Source organism: Thamnophis sirtalis, unplaced genomic scaffold (genome assembly GCF_051295495.1).
Source record: "Thamnophis sirtalis isolate CommonGarterSnake01/CBP01778 unplaced genomic scaffold, rThaSir2_p1.2 scaffold_5, whole genome shotgun sequence".
NCBI classification, from domain to species: domain Eukaryota; kingdom Metazoa; phylum Chordata; class Lepidosauria; order Squamata; family Natricidae; genus Thamnophis; species Thamnophis sirtalis.
The window spans coordinates 67,961,011-67,985,442 of NW_028261385.1; the positions used below are offsets into that span (position 1 = coordinate 67,961,011).

General features: G+C 37.8%; 1 protein-coding gene across 1 annotated transcript; it reads right to left on the reverse strand.

The window, feature by feature from the left end:
- Positions 1-1,077: 1,077 nt before the first annotated feature.
- On the reverse strand, positions 1,078-24,368 carry PSAT1 (phosphoserine aminotransferase 1). The gene is made up of 9 exons (XM_014058770.2): positions 24,215-24,368; positions 19,944-20,004; positions 17,974-18,043; positions 16,151-16,356; positions 12,461-12,633; positions 12,070-12,239; positions 8,132-8,260; positions 5,157-5,294; positions 1,078-3,298 (listed from the first exon to the last, which is right to left on the reverse strand). The coding sequence occupies exons 1-9, from the start codon at positions 24,272-24,274 to the stop codon at positions 3,196-3,198; spliced, it is 1,110 nt and encodes a 369-aa protein (XP_013914245.1). The 5' UTR covers positions 24,275-24,368; the 3' UTR covers positions 1,078-3,195.
- Positions 24,369-24,432: the final 64 nt, after the last annotated feature.

Sequence of the window (24,432 nt, forward strand, 5' to 3'; positions counted from 1 at the left end):
TTAATCCTGAGGAGAGGATTACTTCAGATAAGCTTCTAAGTATTTGATTTTGGCCAGTAGGTCAAATGAATTGCTGAGGTGGTGCAGTGGTTAGGGTGCAGTACTGCAGGCCACTTCAGCTGACTGTTATCTGCAGTTCAGCAGTTCAAATCTCACCGGCTCAAGGTTGACTCAGCCTTCCATCTTTCCAAGGTGGGTGAAATGAGGACCCAGACTGTGGGGGCAATTTGCTGACTCAATTTGCTAAAAATCTGTAAACCGCTTAGAGAGGGCTGAAAGCCCTATGAAGCGGTATATAAGTCTAATAAATAAATAAATAAATTAAATAAATAAATTAAATAAATAAATTAAATAAATAAATTAAATAAATAAATAAATAAATAAATAAATAAATCACAATCATATAGTAACATTGTTCTGTACCCTTTATGTGTGATAAGCAGCATCACATAGTACTAGGGATTTGACTAAAAAAGAACTATGACAATTCTGAAAGAAAAAATAGTTCATCCTACTTTCAGCACCAGTGAGAACTTACTATCATGCAGGATTTAAAAATGTTATGTATTTTATACTAGAAAGTGTCCTATCACTGCCTCTGTGTTGCAAATGCTCTTTTCTTGGAACAACGTGACAAGCATGTCAGCCAAGAATAACGTCTAGGTTGGACTAGGTTGAATAAGATGAGAAAGGGAGGGGTGGTGGAGAAGGAGGAAGGGAAGAGGAGGAGGAGGAGGAGGAGGAGGAGGAGGAGGAGGAGGAGGAGGAGGAGGAGGAGGAGGAGGAGGAGGAGGAAGAGGAGGAGATGCGATCTTGATATTGTAATCTTTGGCTGAGGAAACTAAATGCTAGATCCCAATCATGGCCCTCTGGTATGTGGGCACCAAAACGTGCTGTTCCTCCTAAAAAAAAAAAGATTGAGATTCTCATCCTAATAAAGTTCAACTTTATGAGATTAATAAAAAATATTTTTCCATGATCTATAAGAAGTTTTATAACCAATGCTAATGATACTACAAGTCTTACAAAAGTTATATTCACCATGTTTTATATTAAAAGAAAATCAAATCACAAGAAGCTATTTTAAGTTTTTATTATTATTATTATTTTCAATTAATAGTGGAATACAAAAAATAAAACATTGCTATTTTAAAATCAGCATGCACACCTTTAAATGGGTACATGGACATCTACTTCAGACCTTATGCCAAGAAATAAACAAGAGATATTATTAAGTATAGTAAAGATGTTTAAATAATGTTAATACTGTGCAGAATGGTGCGCAATGCAGTTTCTAAAGGAATGCTGTGCAGTTTTAGTCTTAAACTCAAGTAGCCAATTCTTATTTAAAATGTATTTATCCCACTTATAAAGTTGACTGATTTCATAGTGACTCTGAGCAACATACAATATTAAAAACAAATGAACAACACTGGGAAAATAAAATTGCATGTGTCTGGAAAGTAAAACCAACATCTCATCAAAGGAGACTGCTACTAAATTTAATTCAAAGCTTGTTTTAAATGCCACATTTGAAGAACCAGGTTTTAACAAGACATATACAAATCTCAGATAGGGTTGTTCCAGGCGGCAAGCACCATGATATCAGACGACACTTAGAAAGACCCAAAGTATATCAACTGTCATCATAGGACAGGCAGATACTGTGGAAGACAGAACATCCCTCAAAATGTAATCCTTTTAAATCCAGATGTGATTGGAGAGATATAACATCTGATTAAAAATGGTTGGAATTAAGAAAAATACAGTTTACTCTGCAGATGGATATCTTCTCCACCTTCATATAATCCTCAATGCTTCTCGCAGGACACAACAGGTGGTCTTCTACCCAAATATAATTCTGCCCCCATATTGAATGCAATAAAATTCTGCATTCAGTTGGAAATTCTGTTCCTTGTTCAATAAAACTTCCATTTTAAGGAGATGAAACTGATCAAACAACCAATTTATAATCCTACTTATAATGTGCTATTTTAAAAAAAACAGCTGGGGAGATGATCAATGTTATAAATTAGAAATATAGTTAATTATAAGGGTCTTATTGTTTTACTTTTTTTAAGAGAAACATTATTAGACAAGTGAAAGAATTGGATTGGGAATGTAAATATAGAGAATGTATGAAGATCACAATATATGAAGATGGCATTCAAAATTAAAGAATATGAGTTGCTTCACAGGAGCCAATTCTCCTAGATGGAGACCATCCAAGGCTGAGGAAAGGAACAATGCAGTGGGAAAGAAGTTGGACTAGATGATCTCCATGGATCCTTCCAATCTTTTAAGTTTGATTTTATAAATTAAGTGTGTAGCACACACTTAATCTCAGTTTACTGCTGCTGCCTTTTCTAAAAAAACAAAATTATACATCTGACCAAAAGTAATCAATAAGGGGAACCTTGGGGTCAACTGTTTTATAAAAACATGAAAGTAATGTTGACTTCAAAAGGGAAATGGATAGGAATTTTTTTTTACTTTCATGCTGAGAACATAAAATTGCCAAAATGATTTAAAATGTACTATTTTAAAAGTAAAAAAAATCCTCCACCTTGGTATAGTTAACTATATACTAACAGTTAGAAAATAACAATAGAGCCAGGCCTTCAATTCATTAGGTGTATTGTTTCAAAATATTTGCCAGATTGAGGCCTGCGGTCTGCACAACTGGCAGCAATTTTCTTAGGCACTTTTAGTGATATGTACTTGGAATGATCAGGCATTGAAAAAGTGGCCAGCTCAAGCTTATGGCAGCCTTTCTGAAGATTTAGACTTTAAATTAAATAAATCAAGGCAGAACTAAATGTCGGGGGAAATGTAACAAAGTATATCTAAATATGTTTTATACAAGATTGGATTGTGGGTGTCACTGAGACTTAATGTTTCAGAGAATTCTTGGTATCCTATGATCAATATAATCTGTTTAAAAATTAAAATCTTACCAATCGTTTTATGGACCACTGAACAGTCACAGAAACAAGCATTGGTTTTAGGATGAAATGTGCAGCTTGGCTGTCTTCAAGTCAGCCAAAACTGCTATGCCTATTTGACTGGCCAGAAAAAATACCAACATCTTTGTTTCAAAAATATAATTCCATGAAATATTTTGTATTAACTGTTTTCTAGTTACTAATTCTTTGCTGGTTTATTTCAAAAGCGGTTGACCACAACTTTAGTTTGTTATGAATGCAGCTTCATGAAGCTTTTCATCAATGTTGCCAGCTTCTCAACATCTTCAATCGTCACCGCGTTATACAAAGATGCCCGAATTCCTCCCACAGATCTGAAATACGAAGGAAAATGGGGAAGGGAGATGAGAGGGGGTACATGGTGACTCCTTTTCACAAAGACATTTATTTCTTGGCAAATGCCAAAATAATTTCTTTATACTGAAAGTATATAAATTTCTTTATACTTTATTCATCCACAATGACTTTTTACTGTTCTGCAAGAATATAACCTTCCAGCAATATGAAACTGGGAAGAAAAACACATACAAGAATGCCCCAAAGGTACTTTTCCAAAAGAAAATTGGAACTTTCTTTGGGTTTCTTGGGGATTTTTTCCCCTGAAACCCAAAGAAGCTTTTTGGATGAGAAGCAAAAAAATTTCAAGGAAAAAAACGAGAAAACCCAGTTCCTTTTGGGAAAAGCACCTTTGGACAATAATGACCTGGATGATTGAGAATCTCCATAGATGCAACACAGAAACAAAGGAATGGAGAATCTACATGTAAGGACTATGTTTATAGATGAGTATATATTTTCAACAAGGATCAGCTGAACACTGGAAAAACTTGGGCTCTATTGGAGAATGCATCTGCATCCTAAATCCTAAAGTAATTGTGAAAAATTTCCAGTGGTCGACATTACACGATCATGAGGTCAGAACCAGAAGAGGGTGTTTTTCATGAGGCTCAGAACCAAACAATTTGCCCTTTCAGATTAGTATCAATGAAAGAGACTAAATTATGTTTTTCCCCTTCTGAATATCACTAAATGGATCCTGAATCACCCAGTATGTACAGTGTGTCTTCAGTATCCATATTTCATCTTGAAATTGTCACATTCACATGTTTCAAGACTGCCAAAACTGCTCTGGGAACCAGAAATTATTGCTTGAGTGAAAAGGTTATATTTTTAAAAAAGATACATGAGCAAACATTTGCACCTTATTTATATACTACTAAAACTCTTGTGCCTATTCATCTTTTTGTAACTTTCAACTGGACGAAACAGTGCATCATAGGTCAATTGTTTTTGAATCAATGTAACTCAAATGGGCTAACTTATAGAATGTGTCCTAAATCCAGGACCATTACTTCTATGGGGTTGTGGCTGTTTCAGCTCTACCACACTACCATGTTCAGCTGCAGTCATATGACTGTCATTTCCAATACTCCCTAACAGCTTCCTATACGTCAATGGGGAAGGCAGCAGGAAGTTTAAACATGGTTATGATTTTCAAGCTCCCTGCTTGCTTCTCACTGGCAAATTCATTGGAGAAGCCAGCAGGAAATTGAAAATCCAAGCCCAGCAGGCAGGAAAACTGCTGCTGCTGCATGGGGAGGGAGCAAGGGGATGCACAAGAGGTGGGACAAGGGTCATGGAGGATGTGAGGATGTAAAGATGTAGTGAAGTTGGAGACAGTGCACAAAGGTATTGCATGAAGAGAGGGTGTGTGTGGATGTCTAAGTGGCTGGCATAAGCGCACAGGGATTAACGGAAAGCAAGTGGCTGGGAAGGACTTATTCAAGCAACTTGCAACCTTCCCTGATGGCTTCTCCACTGACTATTCTCCCTGCAAGCTTATCACAAGCAAATTCAGTGGGGAAGCCAGCAGAAAGTCAGAAATCACTTCCGTTCCCATTAGTTTTTCCCATCTGTGATCATTCTGTTGATCTGAACAATGACACAGCTGAAACAATCACCCAACAGGTTTCAGGTTGTCTACTATGTGTTACATTTTTGTCCATTAATTCTGAAAACAGAAGGTATTTGTCATTCTTGAATGAGTATATGTGGATGTATCCACACATATATTGTAAACCACAAGCTCAAAACTCATTTTATCCTGACATATCCTAGAAAGACCTGAGACAAAGGGTCCCCCACCACCACCGCCCCAGATCTCTGTCTTACCTGTGACCTTTCAGGGATATCATGTTGTTTTCTACAGCTTTTTCAAGGAATTCTTTTTCTAGAGCTTCATCACCCTTAATACTGCCAATCCGGAAAGGCACATTCATTCTGCTTCTGCTCTTCAATTCCACGGGGCATCTGTAAATGTCACATACATAGATGCAATTACTGCCTCACTTTTATTGATTTGTTATTATATATTAGCTGATGTATTGAATTATTAGTGAGCTAGTTATACTTCTAAATAGCATGGTATTTGTTCAGTCACAGTAGTTGCTTTCCTCTGCAAAGATCTATTCGAGAGATAATGACATGGCATTTGAAAATTCTGTTCAACAAAGGGAATTTTTTCCAGCAGTTTTCTCCAATTTGGAGTCCACTTGATATGCTGGGGGTCAACTTTCATTATTCTTACCCAGCCCGACCAGATAAGCACTTCTCATGCAGAGGACATACGTGATTATTATGCACACCAGCTTGCATTGCACTGAACACTTAACATGTTGCGAATCAGAGTCAAAGGCTAATTAATGTGAACAGTCCTTAATTTTTCTTTTAAAAAATCATTAAGCCTTTGAAGCTTTTCTTGAACTAAAGCATAATTCTCATTAGTTAATGTAAGAGCCCTGAGAGACCAGAAGAGAGAGACTAGGCTGAATCCTACTGATTTTCCCCAGTGTCTAATTTGAAGAAGCATATCACCTCTGGCTCCAAGAGCAGTATATATAAAAGTCATGGCAATTGCCATAAATTCTTGGATTCACGCATGCTCTTAAAGAGATAATTGTTTTATAAGCACCAAAGAGTAATTAGTAACTAAATTAAAGGAGTAACATTTTAAAAGGCAGCAACAGTTATTCGAAAAACTGTAATCTCTCTAGTTCTTCCAAACATAAGCTTCAACTAGACTTCCTCACCTAAACAAAAAGGAGGCACTGTATAGATCCGTGATGGCGAACCTAAGGCATGAACTCTCTGTGGGCATGCCAGCCGTCACCCCAGCCCGGCTCCCCCATGCATGCACGCGTGCCTCCCGCCGGCCAGCTGGTCTTCAGGTCTCTGCCACACATGCAGAGCGGGGGGGCAGGGGGCATGTGGGGATGCACGTGCACATGCATGGGGGCGGGTTGTATGCACGAGGGTGCTTGCATTGCATTCTGGGGCCTCGCACAGCACCCCCATGCCCCGTTTTTGCTTGCAGGTTGGTGCAAGGGGCCTTCCAGGCCCAAAACAGGGTGGAGCACGTGGGGGGGGGGGGCGGTAGCACACGCATTGCATTATGCACGCTTTCGGCACACAATGACAAAATGGTTAGCCATCACTGGTATAGGTAGAAGGACAAGGCCGAATGGCTTAAGCCATAATACTTTCTTGAGACATGATTATGCTTTGTCTTCAGTTCATTGCGCTCAATTTAGAAGGAATTTTAAAAATATTTGTACCACAAGTAACCAACAAACCAAGCATCGAACTGGTAACTGTAAGATATGTAGAGTTACCCTATGGTAAGATGGGCAGCCAATACACTTTATAAATAAATAAAATATCCCTACAGTTAGTGCGATGTGTTAAGTCCAAGACTCTGAAGTTTATCCCTAGACAATCTGTATGAAACTGTTGTTAAACTGTTCCTTTAACCACATTTCAGAATAAAGATGCTTAAAAAATGAGATGGGAAAGAGGCTCCCATTGGAAAATAAACTGACTCCAAGATGGAGCAACAACAAACAAATTTCATTTGAACAGGGCCAATTTTGAAATGTGTTTGAATATTAGTATTCAGTATTAATATACTTGAACATGGGCGGTTTTATTTAGTGTAAATTTAGTCTTTAATTTTACTTTTTGATTGGAAACTTGGGGAAATAATATTTTACCTGCCAGATACCATAGCCTGAAAAAAATTTGAATCGCCCCCCTCACCGTGACACTGGGATGAAAGTTGAAGTTCCCTAGAGAAATAATAATTCCCTAGACAGTGTGTTTCTTCAACTGATAATAAGTAGAACTGGAAGTGGAAGCTGTTCTGCTGTTCCTCTACACCTGGCAGAGCAGATCCTTGGTGACCTTTTGCCTGTACTTGAACACACTGCCTGGGCTCATACATTGCACTAAGCCATCGTAAATTTTAATATGTTGTTTGCAAACCATTTCAAGAAATGTTTCAGGATAGTATATTAAAAATTCAAGAAAGTCTATTAGGATTGAGAAGAGACCCAGATTTGAAGGGGAAAGGTGATTCAAGGTACATACATCACATCTGTCGGCCTCTCCTTAAATGAAATAAGTTTCCTGAGTTATACAAGCCTTATGGAATAAACACCCCATTTACTCCAATCATTTCTTTCCTTTTAAAATCTGGATTTCTGCAGAAACTTTCTATTTATGACTTAGTATGTTCTGGGCATCCAGCCAATTGTGATTCTTCAATCATGGTTAAATGAAACCTGTTAACCCACCTCCATATTATACAGTAGCTATTCCACACATATTTTGCATATTACTTAAAGGAAAGAGGCAGCTGTATGGTGAAGCAAGTTGTTAATTGGCAACTTGTTATTTTATTTTTGAACTGAATTCCCTTCTTTTGCCAAACGCTAAATCAAACTATAAAACTGACCAATCTTGATATTAGGACACACTTCTTTACTTTAAAAGGTTATGTTTTTCTGCCCCTTCCTACAGAGAAAAGTTTTAAATATGTTTCCAAAATATTTCTGCTTTGCACAGTAATGTTTCATGTGACATGTTCTTCTGTTTGCTATAGAGTCATAGTCCTTCTTTTGTGTTTATTGAAAAGGACGCAAAAGGCCTCTGATGTGATCATTAACTTCTTTGCTTGCCTCTAACATGTTGATTTGCTTCAGTGGCAATTTTAAGGAAGTTAATTCCCTCTTTCTTGACATGAACAGATATATTCAGGCATCAAGCCATGCCTTATTATAAGCCCCTTTCTTTACAGGAATCATACTTACGCATAGAATCCTTTAGATTTGTCGATAATATCATAAATCATTTGGGATTTCTTTTGGCTTAGTTTATCCATAGCCATAACACCACCATTGTTTTTTATCCACTCCAAGACCAAGCCCATGATGTAGATACTGGAATCAAGAAGAAAAAGCACCAATTACTTATTCAACAAATTCTGCTTTTCCAATATAAAATATTAGGCTCAGGAAATCTAGCATAGAATTGACTCAAAACTATGGAGATTTGAAAGAGCAGGAAAAAGGAAATCTGTAACTGTATATCAAAAGAAATTTCCATCAGAGCAACAAGCTTATTGGATAATTTTCTATCATAGCTGTAGAAAATATTGTGCAAACATCTATGCGGAATATTAGTCCCTTTTAGGGCCCCCAAAATGCATAAAATGAAAATCTTTGTCCATTTAGTTGCTGTTGCATTTTGAAAACATCTAAAACTTACAGACATCCATTTCACTTTTCAAAACTCCTGAACACGCTCCTCAGATACACTTTGACCAACTCATTTTTGGAGAAGACCCTTTACATGCAACAGAAAACCTGATGTGATCTTTAAGTAAATGGAAACTGCATGCTCCTGGCAAAATTGCAAGGAAAATAAATTTTCTGCAAGGGTGGAATATTTAATCTCAGTTTAAACAAAAGAAAGGAAAAGGAATTTGTCAAAAATAATGCTGGTGTTATGCACGTAATATCCTCACCTATCCATTGAACTAACTATCCATCTGTTTCTTTCATGCCTATACTGTAGCATAATGTTTGCAAAGCTACTTGCCAACAACAATTACTACAACTCAGTAGCTTTCATGCATTTGTTAGCTACCATTTTCAAAGAAAGTTATTGCATGGAAATGAAAGCACAAAACGCAAGCAATTCACTGAGTGCAATTTTAGCTACGAAATTGCTGAAGCAGGGGCCTTTCTTATGGACTCTGTTTTGCACAATAATAAATTGTGTGTACGTTTGCAATACTTCTAAAAGGTTTTCTTTTGTTATAGTGTTTAATAAATACTTCAAAAGTATTAGACCAGCATTCTCCAATCTTGGGTCCTTCAAAGATTAGAATTGCCTTCAGGTATTAGCCCAGTCTCAGAATTTTTATACAATGTGACCTTTGAATTTGTCTTTAAAAAGCACAAGAAATCTCCATCCTAAATGCTTTTAATTCGTTTGCAGGTAAACTTTTGTACATTTCTGAACAACAATGCAAGAGGCTGGAACTAAATATTTACCACAATAACTAGTATGAATACTCTACACTAGAGTTTCAAACAATTTCAAGTGCCTTTACTCACAAAATCTCTCAACAATCCTTTCAACCCACTTTGAAAAATATTTATTATCCTCTTGCCAAGGTTAACGGTATTCAAAGCCTCTAAATACATTCAGAGCCAAAGAAGGCTTTGAACCAAAATACTCCAGCTTCTTAGCTACTATGAGAAGAACTATGTTCACTGAATTTGAGGGATATTATTATAAATCAACAGTCTTGGGACTAAACTATTGTCCAGCACTTAACGGTATTAAAGCCAACAGTGTCTTCAGTCTTTCAGTGGCCAGTATAGTCTTACCACTGGTCCAGTCTTTAGAAGCTATATGCTCAAAAGTTACAATTCTTCACAGACCTGGTGCACACTAGTCCCTGTAAAACAAGTCTCAGAGAATGTGGCCTTTTTTCAGGTGAATGCTCCAAAGAAAAGCTTTGTGAAACAATGTTTAAACTGAACATTTTTTTCTTTAAAAACATTACAACAAGGAAAAAGAAGCAACAGTAATAAGTGCCTTGGGTGCAATTCCAAAACATCTGGAGTACCACTTGAACACCAACGGCATTGACAAAATCACTATCAGTCAATTGCAAAAGGCAGCTTTATTTGGAGCAGCTTACATCCTGCAAGGACACCTTTTATACCATCACACAATATCTGCCTATCCCAGGTTCTTGGGGAAGGCTCGATAGGTGGATATAAATGCCATATACGGTCTAAACATGTGGTTTATTATGTGACCAGCAATAATAGTTTATTATTGTTTATTAAACTTGCATGCTGCCCAACTCCCAACAACTCTGAATAGCTGAAACGATGTAAAAACTTACAAGAAGAGAAATATTGCCACCCCCTAAGATTTTGTGGCCTTTTGGCTTTTTATTGGCAGAATATAATCTGCCAATAATGATGACAGCATTCAGTTCATGAGTCCCCGTCCCCCCCAGCCTCCCTGTGCACTCTTGCTAAGTCAGATTTGCTTATCCCTGTTGGCCAATGCAGAATTCTTTCTCCACATTGAGCTGAATTTCAACTAAGCTTCCCTATTCCCTAAGCAGATGGGAGGGAGGAGGAGGAAGAGGGGGGGGGGTAGAAGTATAACTGAATGACCCACTTTAAAGCCACACTGCCAGTTTCAGTGCTGTCCCTAAAGCAGGTTTAGTCATAGATTTAAATATCAGGCAAATCCTTGTAGCTAGGAAATGAGATTTCTTCTGGGGGGGAGGTTATTAATATCTACCCAGAAGATTAATGTCAGGAAGGCAAGTCCGCTATTGACAGGAAGTTAAAATGATCCACACTCCAGGAATTTAATTCAGCGCATCAGTCTGCCAACTCTTGAACATTTAATTCAGGATCTTGGCAACCCATGCTGTCACTAAAAAGGAAGAAATGTAGTAGGCAGAATTTAAAATTTAGCCAATCTCTAGCAACATACACAGTACGGCGAGTTTGATTTTAAAAATAAACTCAGAAGGCACATCCCCAGCCAATTTACAGGTTAATAATTATCATACGAGAACACAGTATGTTCTGCAAATATGCTAGTACTATTATATATCTGTGACCAAAATCTTTACCAAACATGCTGAGCTTAGAAATTTGCAGCTCATCAGCTCCAGAAGAGAGGGTTGTACTGTCCTACTGTATTATGTAGCACAAAGAACTGACTGTTCTAGAGTTAACATTTCTTGCATCACTCAAATTTTCTGACATGTTCTTCAAAGGGTTTAAGAGTTTCCCCCAAGAGTAAGCTTAGCACAATAGGTTTTGTGTGTTGATACTAAATGGACTAGATAGGACATCCAACATTCACCAATGGCCAAAAGGGAAACACTAAGCCAGGCTTTACTTAAAATTTGGTGCCACTGGGAACAATTACTTCCCTTCCCTCCATTTCTTGATAAGTCTAGATGAGGAATAGCAATCTGGCACCATAAAGTATAAAGCTACTGTATGCATATACTCAGAAATATTGTAGTCCAATTCTTTTGAGGTTACCAAGTTACTTGATCTGTGGTTTAGTTAAAGCGGAGCTCTACTCATAATGCCATTGGATCTAGAGATAATGGAACAGGCAGCCACTGTCATATTGGTTTGCTTGCTGGATTTGTATCTCAACATTTTATTCAGGAGCTCAAGTTCAGATATATACGGTAGTACTGCCACCTGCTTTACATCACCACAGCCAATCCTGTGAGATAGAAAGTGACTGGCTCAAAGTTCACTCCATGAGCATCTATTTCAACCAGGTGTTTGCAGGTGACATATAGAAGAGTACAATGTGGAAGAAGACAGTCAAAGAAATGCCTGGGTTGGTTCCAAATACCTCTTGGTCCCTTCCAATGTATTGTTGGGCAATAGCAAAAAGGGAACCACCACAAATAAGCTTCATTTAAGATTCTGTTTGCAATCGTTGCATTCCTATTCAGATATTAATTGTCCTCATATAATCACAACAACATGAGAAAGAGGATACATAACAACTAGTTCAAGATTTTCTTGGGACCTCTGAAGACTAAAGAATCTGTTCTATTTTAGAAGCCCTCCCAACTTTCCCCTCCTTTCCCCTAATGATCAAAAAGTACGTCAATTGTAGAGAAACTTCTAAGTAATTAGTAGAATGAAATTAATATTAACTTTAGCAAAAGTACCTGTAGCATGGAGGTGTGTTGTATAACGAAGAGTTTTCTACTTGCACTTTGTAGTCCAACACAATGGGGCACTCTTTCAGAGCATACCCGAGTAAATCTTCACGCACTATTACCACTGTGACTCCAGCACAACCAATATTTTTTTGGGCACCAGCAAAAATGACACCAAACTTATCATTGGGGGGGGGGGGGAATAAAAAGAAAGATCCATTACATTCATGAATCCATTTGCAAAACATTTATATACTTCTGACTGCTTCATTAATGCATAGAACATATTCAAGCTTGTAAATTGAATATGATCAGCCCTCATTAAGAAGAGCAGAGGCTCACCCCGGTGACCTTAAATTTGAGATCATTATATATTGCAAAATGCCTTTTGGAAAGTTACCTTTGAAACATCCACTGGTCTGGAGAGAAAGTTTGATGACATATCACAAACTAAAACTGCTTTCCCAACATCAGGTGCAAAGTCAAACTCCACACCATGAACAGTCTCATTAGCACAATAATAGATATAAGAGGAATCTGGATTAAGGTTCCAGGTGCTTGGGTCAGGAATTTCTGAAAAAGATAAGATGATGGAAAACAATGGTTATTTTTTTATTTCAGCCTGTTGATTGCATTGATATGCCAGGAATGACTGTCAAAGGTCAAATGCACTGCCAGCAAAGTTAATCTCCTACTTCAGCAAGGAACGTGTTTTTTAAAAAAAGCCTCCACAATCTTACGCAACTATTTGGAGAAAGCAGAGTGTGATAAACTGGGAGAGGAAAATCCACTTGATATAGAAAGAAAGTAATTGACTAGCAATCAAAATAGAGCATTTAAAGGAACATACTTTTTTTTTAAATACAAAAGCTCCATGTGTGTAATTTACCTGGTATTTCACTCTACTTTTGAATGTTAATTTTTATTTAGAAAATCATTCAGAAGACATTTTTCAAACTTTACATGGATAGAGCATCTCTGCTACTCATTAAAGTAGCCTAATTTTTTCAAGCCTCTGCATTATCCTGAAAAAAGATTGCCGCTACTGCAAGAATTGCTGTAACTTGAGTCAACTTTTTAAAGCAGTAATATAAATCTTTATTACGGTCAAAGACCAGCAATACAAATTACTTTTTACAATATAGTAAAAAAGTATTGACATTAAAATATATTTTAAAAGTATTGACATTAAAAGTGGATAATGACATACATGTTCTCAAACTGTTCGGGCCACTTCCTGGTTTATGTGGGTGAAAAGCCGATAAGTATGGGAGTAAATACAATGGTCCAGAAATTATTAGAGATATGTCCAAATAATTGGTACAAGATGACAACTATAATTCAGTAACCATTTTTTTTTCTTTTGGACATTGCAGCAACACAGAATTTTGCCACTGCATACACGGTAGGCGGGTTTGTGTCAAGCAGTCACACTTTTTAAAGCTCACACAGTAGTCGGGGGGAAAAAGGTGGGCTGCTTTAATGAACAGTAGAGAAATGCTCTGCTGAAAATTTCTTCTAAATTATTTTTGATGCAAGTAAATTAATCCTCAATTATTTCTCTAAACATAGACTATTGATGCTCCGGAATATCAGCATAATCTTTATAAATAATCATAAAATATGAGAATTACAACTTTATACTTTCTCTGTCATTCTCTCTCACATACACCAAAATTGTTCACCTATTTACTTTGAAATCCATGAATTCCTCATGATTAGGAACCTGCCATTTCAGTCAGGGACTGAGCAAAGGTTGCTGGTTTGCATCAGAAGCAAGAGACAGAAGCAAACATTCAATACCTACTATTTGCAGTACCTAGAGAAACCAACTTTGAAACACTGCAGCAAATCCAGAGTAATGCAATACATTTTTCAGAATGGAAAGATGATGGTATGTGTCCCCTAGCTCAGTGACAGGAAACTAAAGACCTTTCAGATATTATACATTCCTATCAGCCACAGTCAATACGGTTACGAGATAAAGGAATTGTAGCCCAAATTAGTTGGCAGACACTAAGTTGCCTACCCTTGTACTTATCAGTCTTGCTATAACGTGACATTTATTTTAAAGGTAATTTGGTACACAAGAGATCACACTGGTCGTATTTCAGAACTTCAAAGACCCTTTTAAAGAAATGTATAAGTGTTAAGTCCATATTAATTATGGCCAAAGTGTATTCAAGTTAAAGAAATTTGCAGCATCTATGCCCAAGCCTGTAATGTTTAGGAGGGAAGTTCTTGAGTTCCTGCAGGAAAATTCCAATTAACTATGGAAAGCCAAGGAGATTCAGAAAAGAAGCCAAGAATATCTGGATTCTTAATATGTTTCTTTTGTGCTCGCCTGCAGAATTGTTCCCTTTCTCTTATACATTAGTTTTTGGATTTCAACCAGTTACCATGCTTGCCTGACAGATAATTATTTTTCCAAAGTAGATCTGACTTTAGCGAGTTTACCAAGTAACCAACAGTCAACGATAAGCAAATCAGAGGATCTGCACACAATGAATGCAAGTGGCTGAAATGAATGAGAAGCTGCTATTGTCTCTTCAAAGAGATCCAGGATACTTTCGATATCTGAGAATACATCAAAAGAAGATACTGAAAGCCATTTAATGGGCAGGAGGTCCATAACAAAGAAGGACAGGGGGAGAAATCAATGCTCTAGGTACTTAAAGTCCTCCTCTTCCATGTACAATGGAATAGTATCTGCAGTTTCTTTTTTGTTCTTCCATCCATTCATCTAACTAGCTCTCCAAACAAATAGTTGCTTGATCTGCAGAGAAGATCTCCATTGCACACATTTGCCTGCTATATATAAAATGAAGAGATCTTAATCTTCTTTTGTAAGAAGATTAAAGACCCACACGCATGAATACTATCTCTCCCATTATCCTTTCCCTACAGAAAGGTGGGATCTATTAGTTCAGTCCACCCAAGACTGATGATACAGAATTGTTTCAAGGGGCATGGGTCAGAGGGGTTTCCAAGGATCTGGTGGGATTATATGTCTGAGCTCTTACTTTCTGCCTGGAAATAGGAAGGTGACAAGAGACTTTGACTGGATTGCTCCTACGTAGCTTCTTGTTGTATAGTATTTCAATGTGGGAGGGGATGTCCATTGGTTTTCTGAGGACTTCTGGGTGATAAAATATCAAGAAACAACAACAGGACCCAAAAGCACCACTGGAGAAAACTGAAAAATGAACCTAACCAAACATATGTAAAAGCCCATATTAGAGATTATATAACAGAAGAACATAATTATTTCTCCATTCTTATTATGTCTGCTGATAGCCACTCAGCTGCCTTTAATAGAGTGACATGATCATTTTGGGAGAGGGACAGACAGAGAACCATGTACTGGGCTGCTGTGAAGAATATGCTAGGCATTTAGCAGTTTTACAAAGTTGAACTCCAAATGAGCTGATCTAGATGTGATGGAGGCAACATCATACTTGGTTAGTGGAAGTAGCCTGATCCTATAACTCCTGATGAAGTAGACAGCATCTTTGAGACTGTTAACCTGGCCACTGGTTTGTTAGATTCTTGTCTATCCTGAGTGCTGAAGTCCTCCCAGGAGATTGCATGTGGTTAGTTCCATGAAGTGGTATCAGTTTCTTTGGGTATATGTGTGCTTCCACTGGTGTGCCACCTCTTTAAGAGGCCATCACTAAACCCAATTGCTCCAGACAATTTTTGTCCAGCCTCCAACCTCCCCTTTCTGTGGAAGTTTATTAAAAAGGTTGCAGTTGTAAGGATCCTGGAAAAAATAAATTATCTGGATCTTTTGTAAATAGATTTTATGCCTGGGCACAGTATTTCACGAACATTGATGGCACTTCTCAGGGATATGCAGCAGTGCCAGAAAAGGGATGCAGCTAACCTAGCCTTCCTTGACCTCTCAGTGATTTTTAATGCCATCAATCATAGCATCCTTTTGGATCAGTTGAAGGGAAGGGAGGAATAAATGCAGAGAGACCCAGGCATAGAAAAATTGCATACATACACACTTATATAATGTGAAGAATATCAAACAATAGAAAGAAAATAATCTAGTATACATTTTCATACAAGTAAGTTAACTTACTTGTGTAACTTGAAAGCTTGGGATGCACAAGGTTCACCTTTGCATATTTCTCTGCCTCCTTTGCTGCTTTGGCTGACCAACCTCCCGTAACCACGTAATCGGCACACCTGGCTTCTTTAAGCCCAATGAGATTAAGTGGAATGGCACTGAATTGGCCAGATCCACCACCTTGGAGAAATATCACTTTGTAATTGTCTGGTATATTGCTGGCAAAACAGAAGAAAGGGAGAGCAATAATTCATTAATTATGCCTGGTAAAAACAGAAGACTGCATCCAAGTAGAGAAAACTTTACAATGCATTACATTACACATACAATACATTACATTACAATATATTAATGCTTATTTAGAAATAATCACACCAAATGGTGGCTCAATTCATAATCTTCTTTTGCCAGAGTGACAAATATTATTTGTAAAGTACAATGCATATATTTACTCATATTTTAAAACTTGAAGAATCTTGATAATCTTTACACTGTTTTATTTTTTGTTGGCAGAATGCATTACTATTCTGCTTCTCAAAATGCCAGATTGAAGTTTAAAAAATGCTCAATATTGGATTAATAAGATTGAATTAGCTCTCTACGAAAGATCCCCAAGAAATCAGAACTAATTTTATCAATCACTCCAATCTAGATACATCACATGACATCCAGTTTGGAATATGGAAGGCAACAATTTTGAAATCATGCCAGCCTCCAAGGAGATGCCACATGCAGACATGTTTGGTAGAATTTGGCCTCTACAAAAGGCAAAAACTGGCAAAAGCAGCACTTATTGGACTGAAAAAAGGTAGAAGGATGCTCCTAAAACTTCAAGGCCTCTATTTTTTAGCCTCTGTTGAAATTAAAGTATGAGCATTCCATCTCTGGAATATATTCTGAGTGGCATGCTCAATTATTGGCAGCAACTGTGTTGAGAATGAATCAAAACCCAGTACAGTATATACCAGAGATTGAGGCCTTATTAAAAAGTATATATTCTGTCCTTATTAGCACTCAGGAGCTCCATAATGAGGCATAATGGAAAGTGAAGATACTCCCAATCATGTTATAAAGCAGTCCAAAAAACAAACAGTGTGAAACTCTTGATTTCCCCCCCCAATAAATTTTCCTATGCATACTAAACATTATCAAATAGTTGTAACAACTTTTGCAGAGCAATATTGTGCTTCAGCCCATCATAAGTATTTAATAATACACTTCAATGAAAAAGAGTCAAGTCATATTGATTGGCAGAATAATGTCACATAGCAAAGACGATCTCACTTTCTATGAAAGTACCCATTACAACAATTCTCAGGAAAATTGACAGCTACATCCTCTATGCACCCCTAGCAGAAAAAAGGATTTTAAAATCCACTCACCAATTCTCTTCTTTAGATTACCCTTTTCCCAATAGTTAATATATTTGTTTAAAAGACTGCATTGGATCTAATTAGTTAAATTTAAATCCTGTTTAGATCAGTGTGAAAAATGTCAACCTGATTTTAACAATTACTAAATGCAAAGAACTTAGTTGAGATCCAACCATTAATGTTAAGTATTATTATAGACATTAGATGTAACACATGGCTGTTACAAGCTATCATAAAACAGAAATGATAAAAAAAACCTTCCTGAAAAAAATGTATAACAATCCCTGCCAAAAACAAATCACAAAGCATCCCATTTTATTTCTATAGCAATAAGCCATATACAGATAATGTTTCATTGAAACATCATAAATATATTACACATCCAAAGGGAAAACTTATATTGCAAGTACAGTATTTTCAGAAGTCAAGCATTTAATGGTGTGAATAAACAGGAAAACTCACAGGAGTTCACGTAAGCAGTTTTCAGCGGCTTTGAGGATTTTTGAAAAATCAGATGTTCTGTGACTCATTTCTAGAGAAAGGAAATCAAAGACATTATGTTATAGAAGCAAACATACTGTAGCATTTCAAATGGTTGCATTTTAACTTGGCTTTCTTCAGGCAGCTTAAAAAGCACCTAAGAAACTGTAAACCGAGCAGACAAATTAATTTGCTAAACTGCAAGGATGTCATGGATAAATGGAGCTTAGGCCCAAATGAGGAATTAGCTATCACATGCACCAGTGAGCACATTCTACATACGTATTATGTTTCGTATACTCAATAGAGGCAAAAGAACTAAGGCCGTAAAAATGGGGCACATAGATCAGTTCCTGCCACTGAAATGACTTTCAGACACAAGAATGCAGGAACATTCCCATGCCCATCGACGTGATAAAGAATAAGAATAATAAAGTGAAATACAATAATTTTCTTGGTTCAGAAGAAAGAGCTGAAGCAGTTGGAACCACAGTTCATTTCATTAGAGAACATAAATGGGGAATAGTTAACAAGAGTTGGCATTACATAATACTGCGGGAAAGCTACAACAGGACCAAAACAATTTTAATACTGCTCGGTCTCTCTCTAATGATAAAATATATATGAATAAAAGAGTTGGAAGGAACCTGGGAGGTATTCTAGTCCATCCCACATGCTCAAGCAGGATACCCTATATCATGATGGCAAACCTTTTTTGGCTGCTGTGCCAAAAACGGGGGGAGCATAGGGGGGTTGTGCACTGGCATGCCACACCCATAATGCTATGTGCACATGCACCCTCAGCGTGGGTGCATGCGCGCGATCAGTGACACACACACACCACTTTTGTCACATTTTTTTCACCTTCCCCAGGCTCCAGAGGCTTCCTAGGATCATTGGGAGGGCTAAAATAGTCTTCCTGCCCCCCCATGCCCTCCAGAGGCCTCAGGAGCTTTCCGGAAGCCTCCGGAGGGCAAAATAAGGGGAACCCGGAAGTTCGGGAATGGTGACTTCCGGTTTGTCCATAGGGCCAGTTTTCGCCTTCCAGAGACTTGAGGGAAGCCTCCTGAAAGCCCCTGGAGGTTCCAGAGGTCGAAAATCGGCCCTACAGACAAACCAGAACTCACCATTTCTGAATTTCTGGTTTCCCGGCAGGACCGATTTTCGACCTCCAGAGCCTTCAGGGGCCTTCAGGAGGCTTCCCTCAAGGCTCTGGAGGGCAGAAAATGGCCTCAAAAGAAGGCCGAAGTCAGCTGGCCAGCACGCACATGCACAGTGGCCAGCTAAAAGGGTATCACCTCACGTGCCTTGACAAATGGCTCCTCGTGCCACCTGTGGTATGCGTGCCATAGGTTCGCCATCACGGCCTATACCATTCTAGACAAGTAGCTATCCAGTCTTTTTAAAAGCCTCCAGTGATGGAGCACCCACAACGTCTGAAGGCAAACTGTTCCATCGGTTAATTGTTGTCACTGTAAAGATATTTCCCCTTAATTCTAGGTTGTTTCTCTCCTTGCTTAGTTTCCATTCATTGTTTCTTATCTTGTTTCTCAGTTTGCTCGAACCAATAGTAAAAAAATGCTACCAGTTCAGGTGAAGCAGTATTTCCGACGATCAGCTGGGCGATGATCAGCTGTGATGCATGATTTATATTAGCTAGAATCTTCGGCTTTCCTGCTGTCTAGCTAATCTAAATCACTTGGCACAGCAGATTCCCCCCCCCCCACTGTTCTAATTACCTTTACAGACTCAGAAGGCTTCAAAATGTTCCTTTTTAATCATTGTGTGGGCACGCCTCAGGTGCACATGCGTGCAAAGCGGGCGCTCGGTAGCAGGCTCACCAAACCGGTAGCAGACTTCAAAGGATTATACTGCTTGGTTGACCCCCTGTTCTTTGTAGCAGTTGTTTCCCTACATTTTCATTTTTGGTAACACAAAAATGAGTTCCTTACCAAGGACGCTAATACCAAGGCCTTTGTAATCCACCAATTCTTTCTGGGCTTCCAATAATACCTGCAAAAAATATTTGATATAATTATGTTCATGTCATAGGCAAATCATATATTCTATAGAGACAAAGTCACTTAGATTCATTATTATTTGCATCTTTACATGTATGCTTTAACATTTATCCAAAAGTAAGTGGTATAATTCCACCAAGATTCTAGCCAGGTATTGCCTGATTTGAGTGTTAATAGCTCTGGATGTTTCTATCAGCTGCCAAAATTTGGTCCCAAGAGCTTCTATGCAGGGGGTGTATTCACTTACCTTCCCTACCGGTTCACAAATATGAGTGCACGCACACATTGTTGTGAAGCATGTGCTTTGTACTACTAAGTAATCTAGGCTTATATTATCTGGACTGCAAAAATTCAGAGGACCGCTAGAGGGCAATGAGGAGATAGCAAAAACTCTTGATCTTTATTGCCAACTACTGATCATCTGAGGTTTTACAGTCTGCCATGGTAAGCCTACTATAGTATAACTGTACAATAGTATGGATTCTAAGAGGAAAAATAATTTGAAGGAGGCATTTAATCAACTTAAATCAAATGGAACATTGTCATTTCCTAGGATTACCTACACAATCCACCTCTTCATCAAAATTGGATTACTTTGTCTCCTTTTCCCACTCCAATATCTATTCGTTTCTCAGCTGTTCTAGATTATTAAATTTCTTATTATTTTAAATGAGGGTCACTTTGGGAAATCTTTGCTTGGAAGACTCACCAACACAAAAATGTCATTTAGATTTTAGTAACACATGGATTTATTACCCTATTGAATCGTAGGCCATCTGTAACTATTTAAATATAAATATATAAAATATAAAATCTGTTTTGAAAGCTGGAATTTCCAACAAGATGCCAAGAAATGCCAGTGTGCTGTATATACTTTCTGGAGGACTTTGCCAGGTTTCCATTCCCGGATGACATTTTATACTTTTTAAAATAATAATAATAATAATAATAATAATAATAATAATAATAATAATAATAATAATAATAATAGGAAACTGGCATCCTGCAAAGTAAAGCATCAGCTTTCACCATCTTTATTTCCAAGATTATTTCTAGAAATAAACATTTTTGTTACACATTTTCTTAAGAAGTACAAAGAAATAAGCAGCTGCAACACAGCAATTATTTTTGAAGTAGCCATACTGCCAGAAAAAAAAATGATTTCAAGAAATAAAGCAGATGGACTTGTCCCTCAATCTCCTAGTACTAAGGAAACTGATAAAAACACATCTTTTCCCCCTCACACTTCTCCCCCTAACAGTTTTTATATTTGGATTGTAGTTGTATTGATGCTGTTCTGCTTATAATTTACATTTCATTTACTATTGTAAGCTACCTTTGTCCAATAGAAAGAAAGGCAGGATATAAATACCATAATAAATAAATAATAGAACAACAAACAAAACAAGAGCGAGAAGTGGCCAGGAGTTTGTATAAACCAGTGTTTTATAACTGATGAGGACTTCTGCAACAATTATTCTGCAATTGGACAAGTCCACAATTGCAATTGACACGCTGCAAGAGTTCAAACATGTGAACAAAAATTCCATGAGTGTCTAGCAGCTCAAACAGATCCATGTTCTAACATTTAGCAGACCACAGTTAAGTTCAGCAGACCTCATTTACACCACTTTTATCTTGGATAAGTTACTCACAAAACAACTTTTATCATTCATCCTTCTCTTTTAGAACATTTAAAAAACCATTCTCTGTTTTGTTTCATTAAACTGTAAAGGGTTTTCTAGATCTTCAAACTTTGCATACTCTTTTGAGTTACTGTGATTTGCTGGCTCTGATAATGGGATCATCAGTTATAGATTTGGGCTTCCTAAAGATATTATCCATTGGGTCAACCTACTAAATTAACCATGTAAGCTGCCATTTTCAGAAAATTATGTATTATCCATCCATCCATCCATCCATCCATCCATCCATCCATCCATCCATCCACACCTAATTGAGAAATAAAGATGACTTTATACAGCCAATTACACCAGTGCCTTCAGGTGTAAATCTTACTAAACATTAAATCTGATAAAAAGTTCAGCTAGTCCTACTCCATTTCAGAAATAAGGCTCTGATACAGTAATTCTTACTAGCTATCCCTAAGGTGTTTTTCAAAAGGCAACTGCACTTTCTTAGATTTTTTTTCCCTTGAAAATGTTTTGCTCGGCTTCTTCAGTTCTGACTCTTTTTAGATTTTTGTTGATAAACGCTCTGAGTTCCTCTAGTTCTCTGGGGGCCATGCAGCACATCTTTGGTTTTGGAAGTTTAGCCCTGGGAAATGGAAGGATTTAGATTCCTTGCATCGTTAGCACTCTGGGTGCTGTGTTCATTGTTGAGAGTTGTTGAGGCCACTTGGGGTTTTATCTGTACCCTCAAGGTCACCTGAGTGGATGAGTGGGTGTGGAACCTTCTTGGTAATGCTGAAAGGACTATGTTGTAGACAAGAGATAAGTGGTATTGTATCCCTCCCCCTCTGTTAAGAGAGGGCTGTTCAATTTTAACATTGGTGGGCTCTTTGACCTCATTCTCTCTGTCCAGAACGTGGAATTTGATGTCTTTAAAAGATGATTCAGGTTACCCTCAGGTACAGATAAATTCCCAAGTGGCCTTAACAATTCTAAGAGTGCTTTGCAGTTGACTACAAGGAATATAAATCCTTCCATTCCCCACCATTCAGTCAGAACTCAAGAAGCTTTGTGGATGAGAAATGAAACTTTGCCAAGGGGGGAGAGGAAACAATAAAGTACAGTTGCCTTTTGAAAAGCACTTTGGGACAACCATGACCTGGATGATTGAGAATCTCCACAGACACTCCTTACAAGCTGCTCCACATAGAAAATTGTTTCTTTTAAAAGAGAGGGGGGCATGTCCCAGAAAAAATGTTAACTAACTCAAATAGATAGCAATGCCACTTTTTTCTAGGCCTCAGTGAGAAACACAGTTATTTTTGAAACTGTTTAGACATGCAGTTCTGCTGGAAAGCAGAAAAACCAGATATAAAAAGCCACACCTTCCAAATGTAATTGAATCAAGACAGCTGCTGATGCAACATTTTGGATTAAATTGAGTTACATACTTGGAAAATTATTCAGTTAAGCATGAAGCTGCCTAAAATTGTACCCTGTGTATCTACAATTATGTCTGCCCTACACATTCATAAAGGATTTATTCAGCAAGAGAAGACAAATAACTTTTCAAATACTTTCCTCTCTTGAATGCACAAACAAAATGGTTAGGAATTAGATACTCCAGTTTTCCCAAATGGAAAACAAGAGAACCTACTTTTTTGCATATGTCAGAATTTGTGCTCTGGGGCACAACAATAGCTTGAACATGCACTATTCTTAAAGTCATGAGGTGTGTCAATTAGCAATATGCTTTGGCTGCTATGACAGAAATACAACTTGTTATCCCTACCACGATTGAAATAAAATGAAATGAAAATGCCAAACAAGTTGGAGATCTGATTGGATTGGATCACGTTAATGTTAGGAATTAAAGAATGGGGAAATACAAAGACAAAATATCCAGCAATCCTACAATGTGGGCAGTTGCTTTACAAACATACCTTTGAAAGAAAAAAATATTATTTTTCATTTAGCAATGTCTGATTTGCAAGTGTTAATGTTCTAGGTTTGGTTTTTTTACAAAAAGAAAAAACCAGATTTAGAAAAGTAAAACACCAAAATGCCAAGTTTCTATTACTTTAAACTAGGATTAAAAGATAAAGTAATACTGTGCTAAGCATACTAGGAAACTTAGTGAATCGAGTAAAATCAGCATGCTTGAAGAGTATAACTGAGATCCCTAACACCGAGTTTCCTGGACAACCATATCCGTTTCCTGACACTTTTTTTTTGCATCCAAAGTATTAGTTAAAAACGAAAATAAATTGGCCCGATGCAAAGGATAGAAGTATCTTCCCCATCGTTTCTTTCCAAGCACTGCGACGCAAAGTTTTCAAGCATCTTTCCAAAAGTTGCTCTCTTAACATGGGCACTTAAGAAAGCAACGTTCGGCCTTCCAAGTTTTAAAGTAATCCCTATTTAAACCCAGGTTTACTCGGTAGCAACGCTTACTCTCCCGACATAGCGGCACCACAGCCTCGGGGCAATCTTCCTCAATTAAACAGTGCAGAGCATCCCTCCCGCTCCGTTTATAGGACATCCTCCCGGATGACAATTCGGAGCACCTACCGATCGCGGGAGTTTCGCCGGTCCGGCGCCGAAATTGGCTACGTGTTTCTTAGCGTCCATGGTTGCCAGCGGCGGAGCTCCTCTGCCTGCCTTGATTGCGCGCCCCTCTTTCTTCTTCTTAGCTCTACTCGAACTCAGAAGCTCCCTAAACGGCAGGGCTCCTCCGAGGCTCTGCTTTTCTATTGGTTTCTTTCGCAGGGGGTATGGCAATTGCCCAC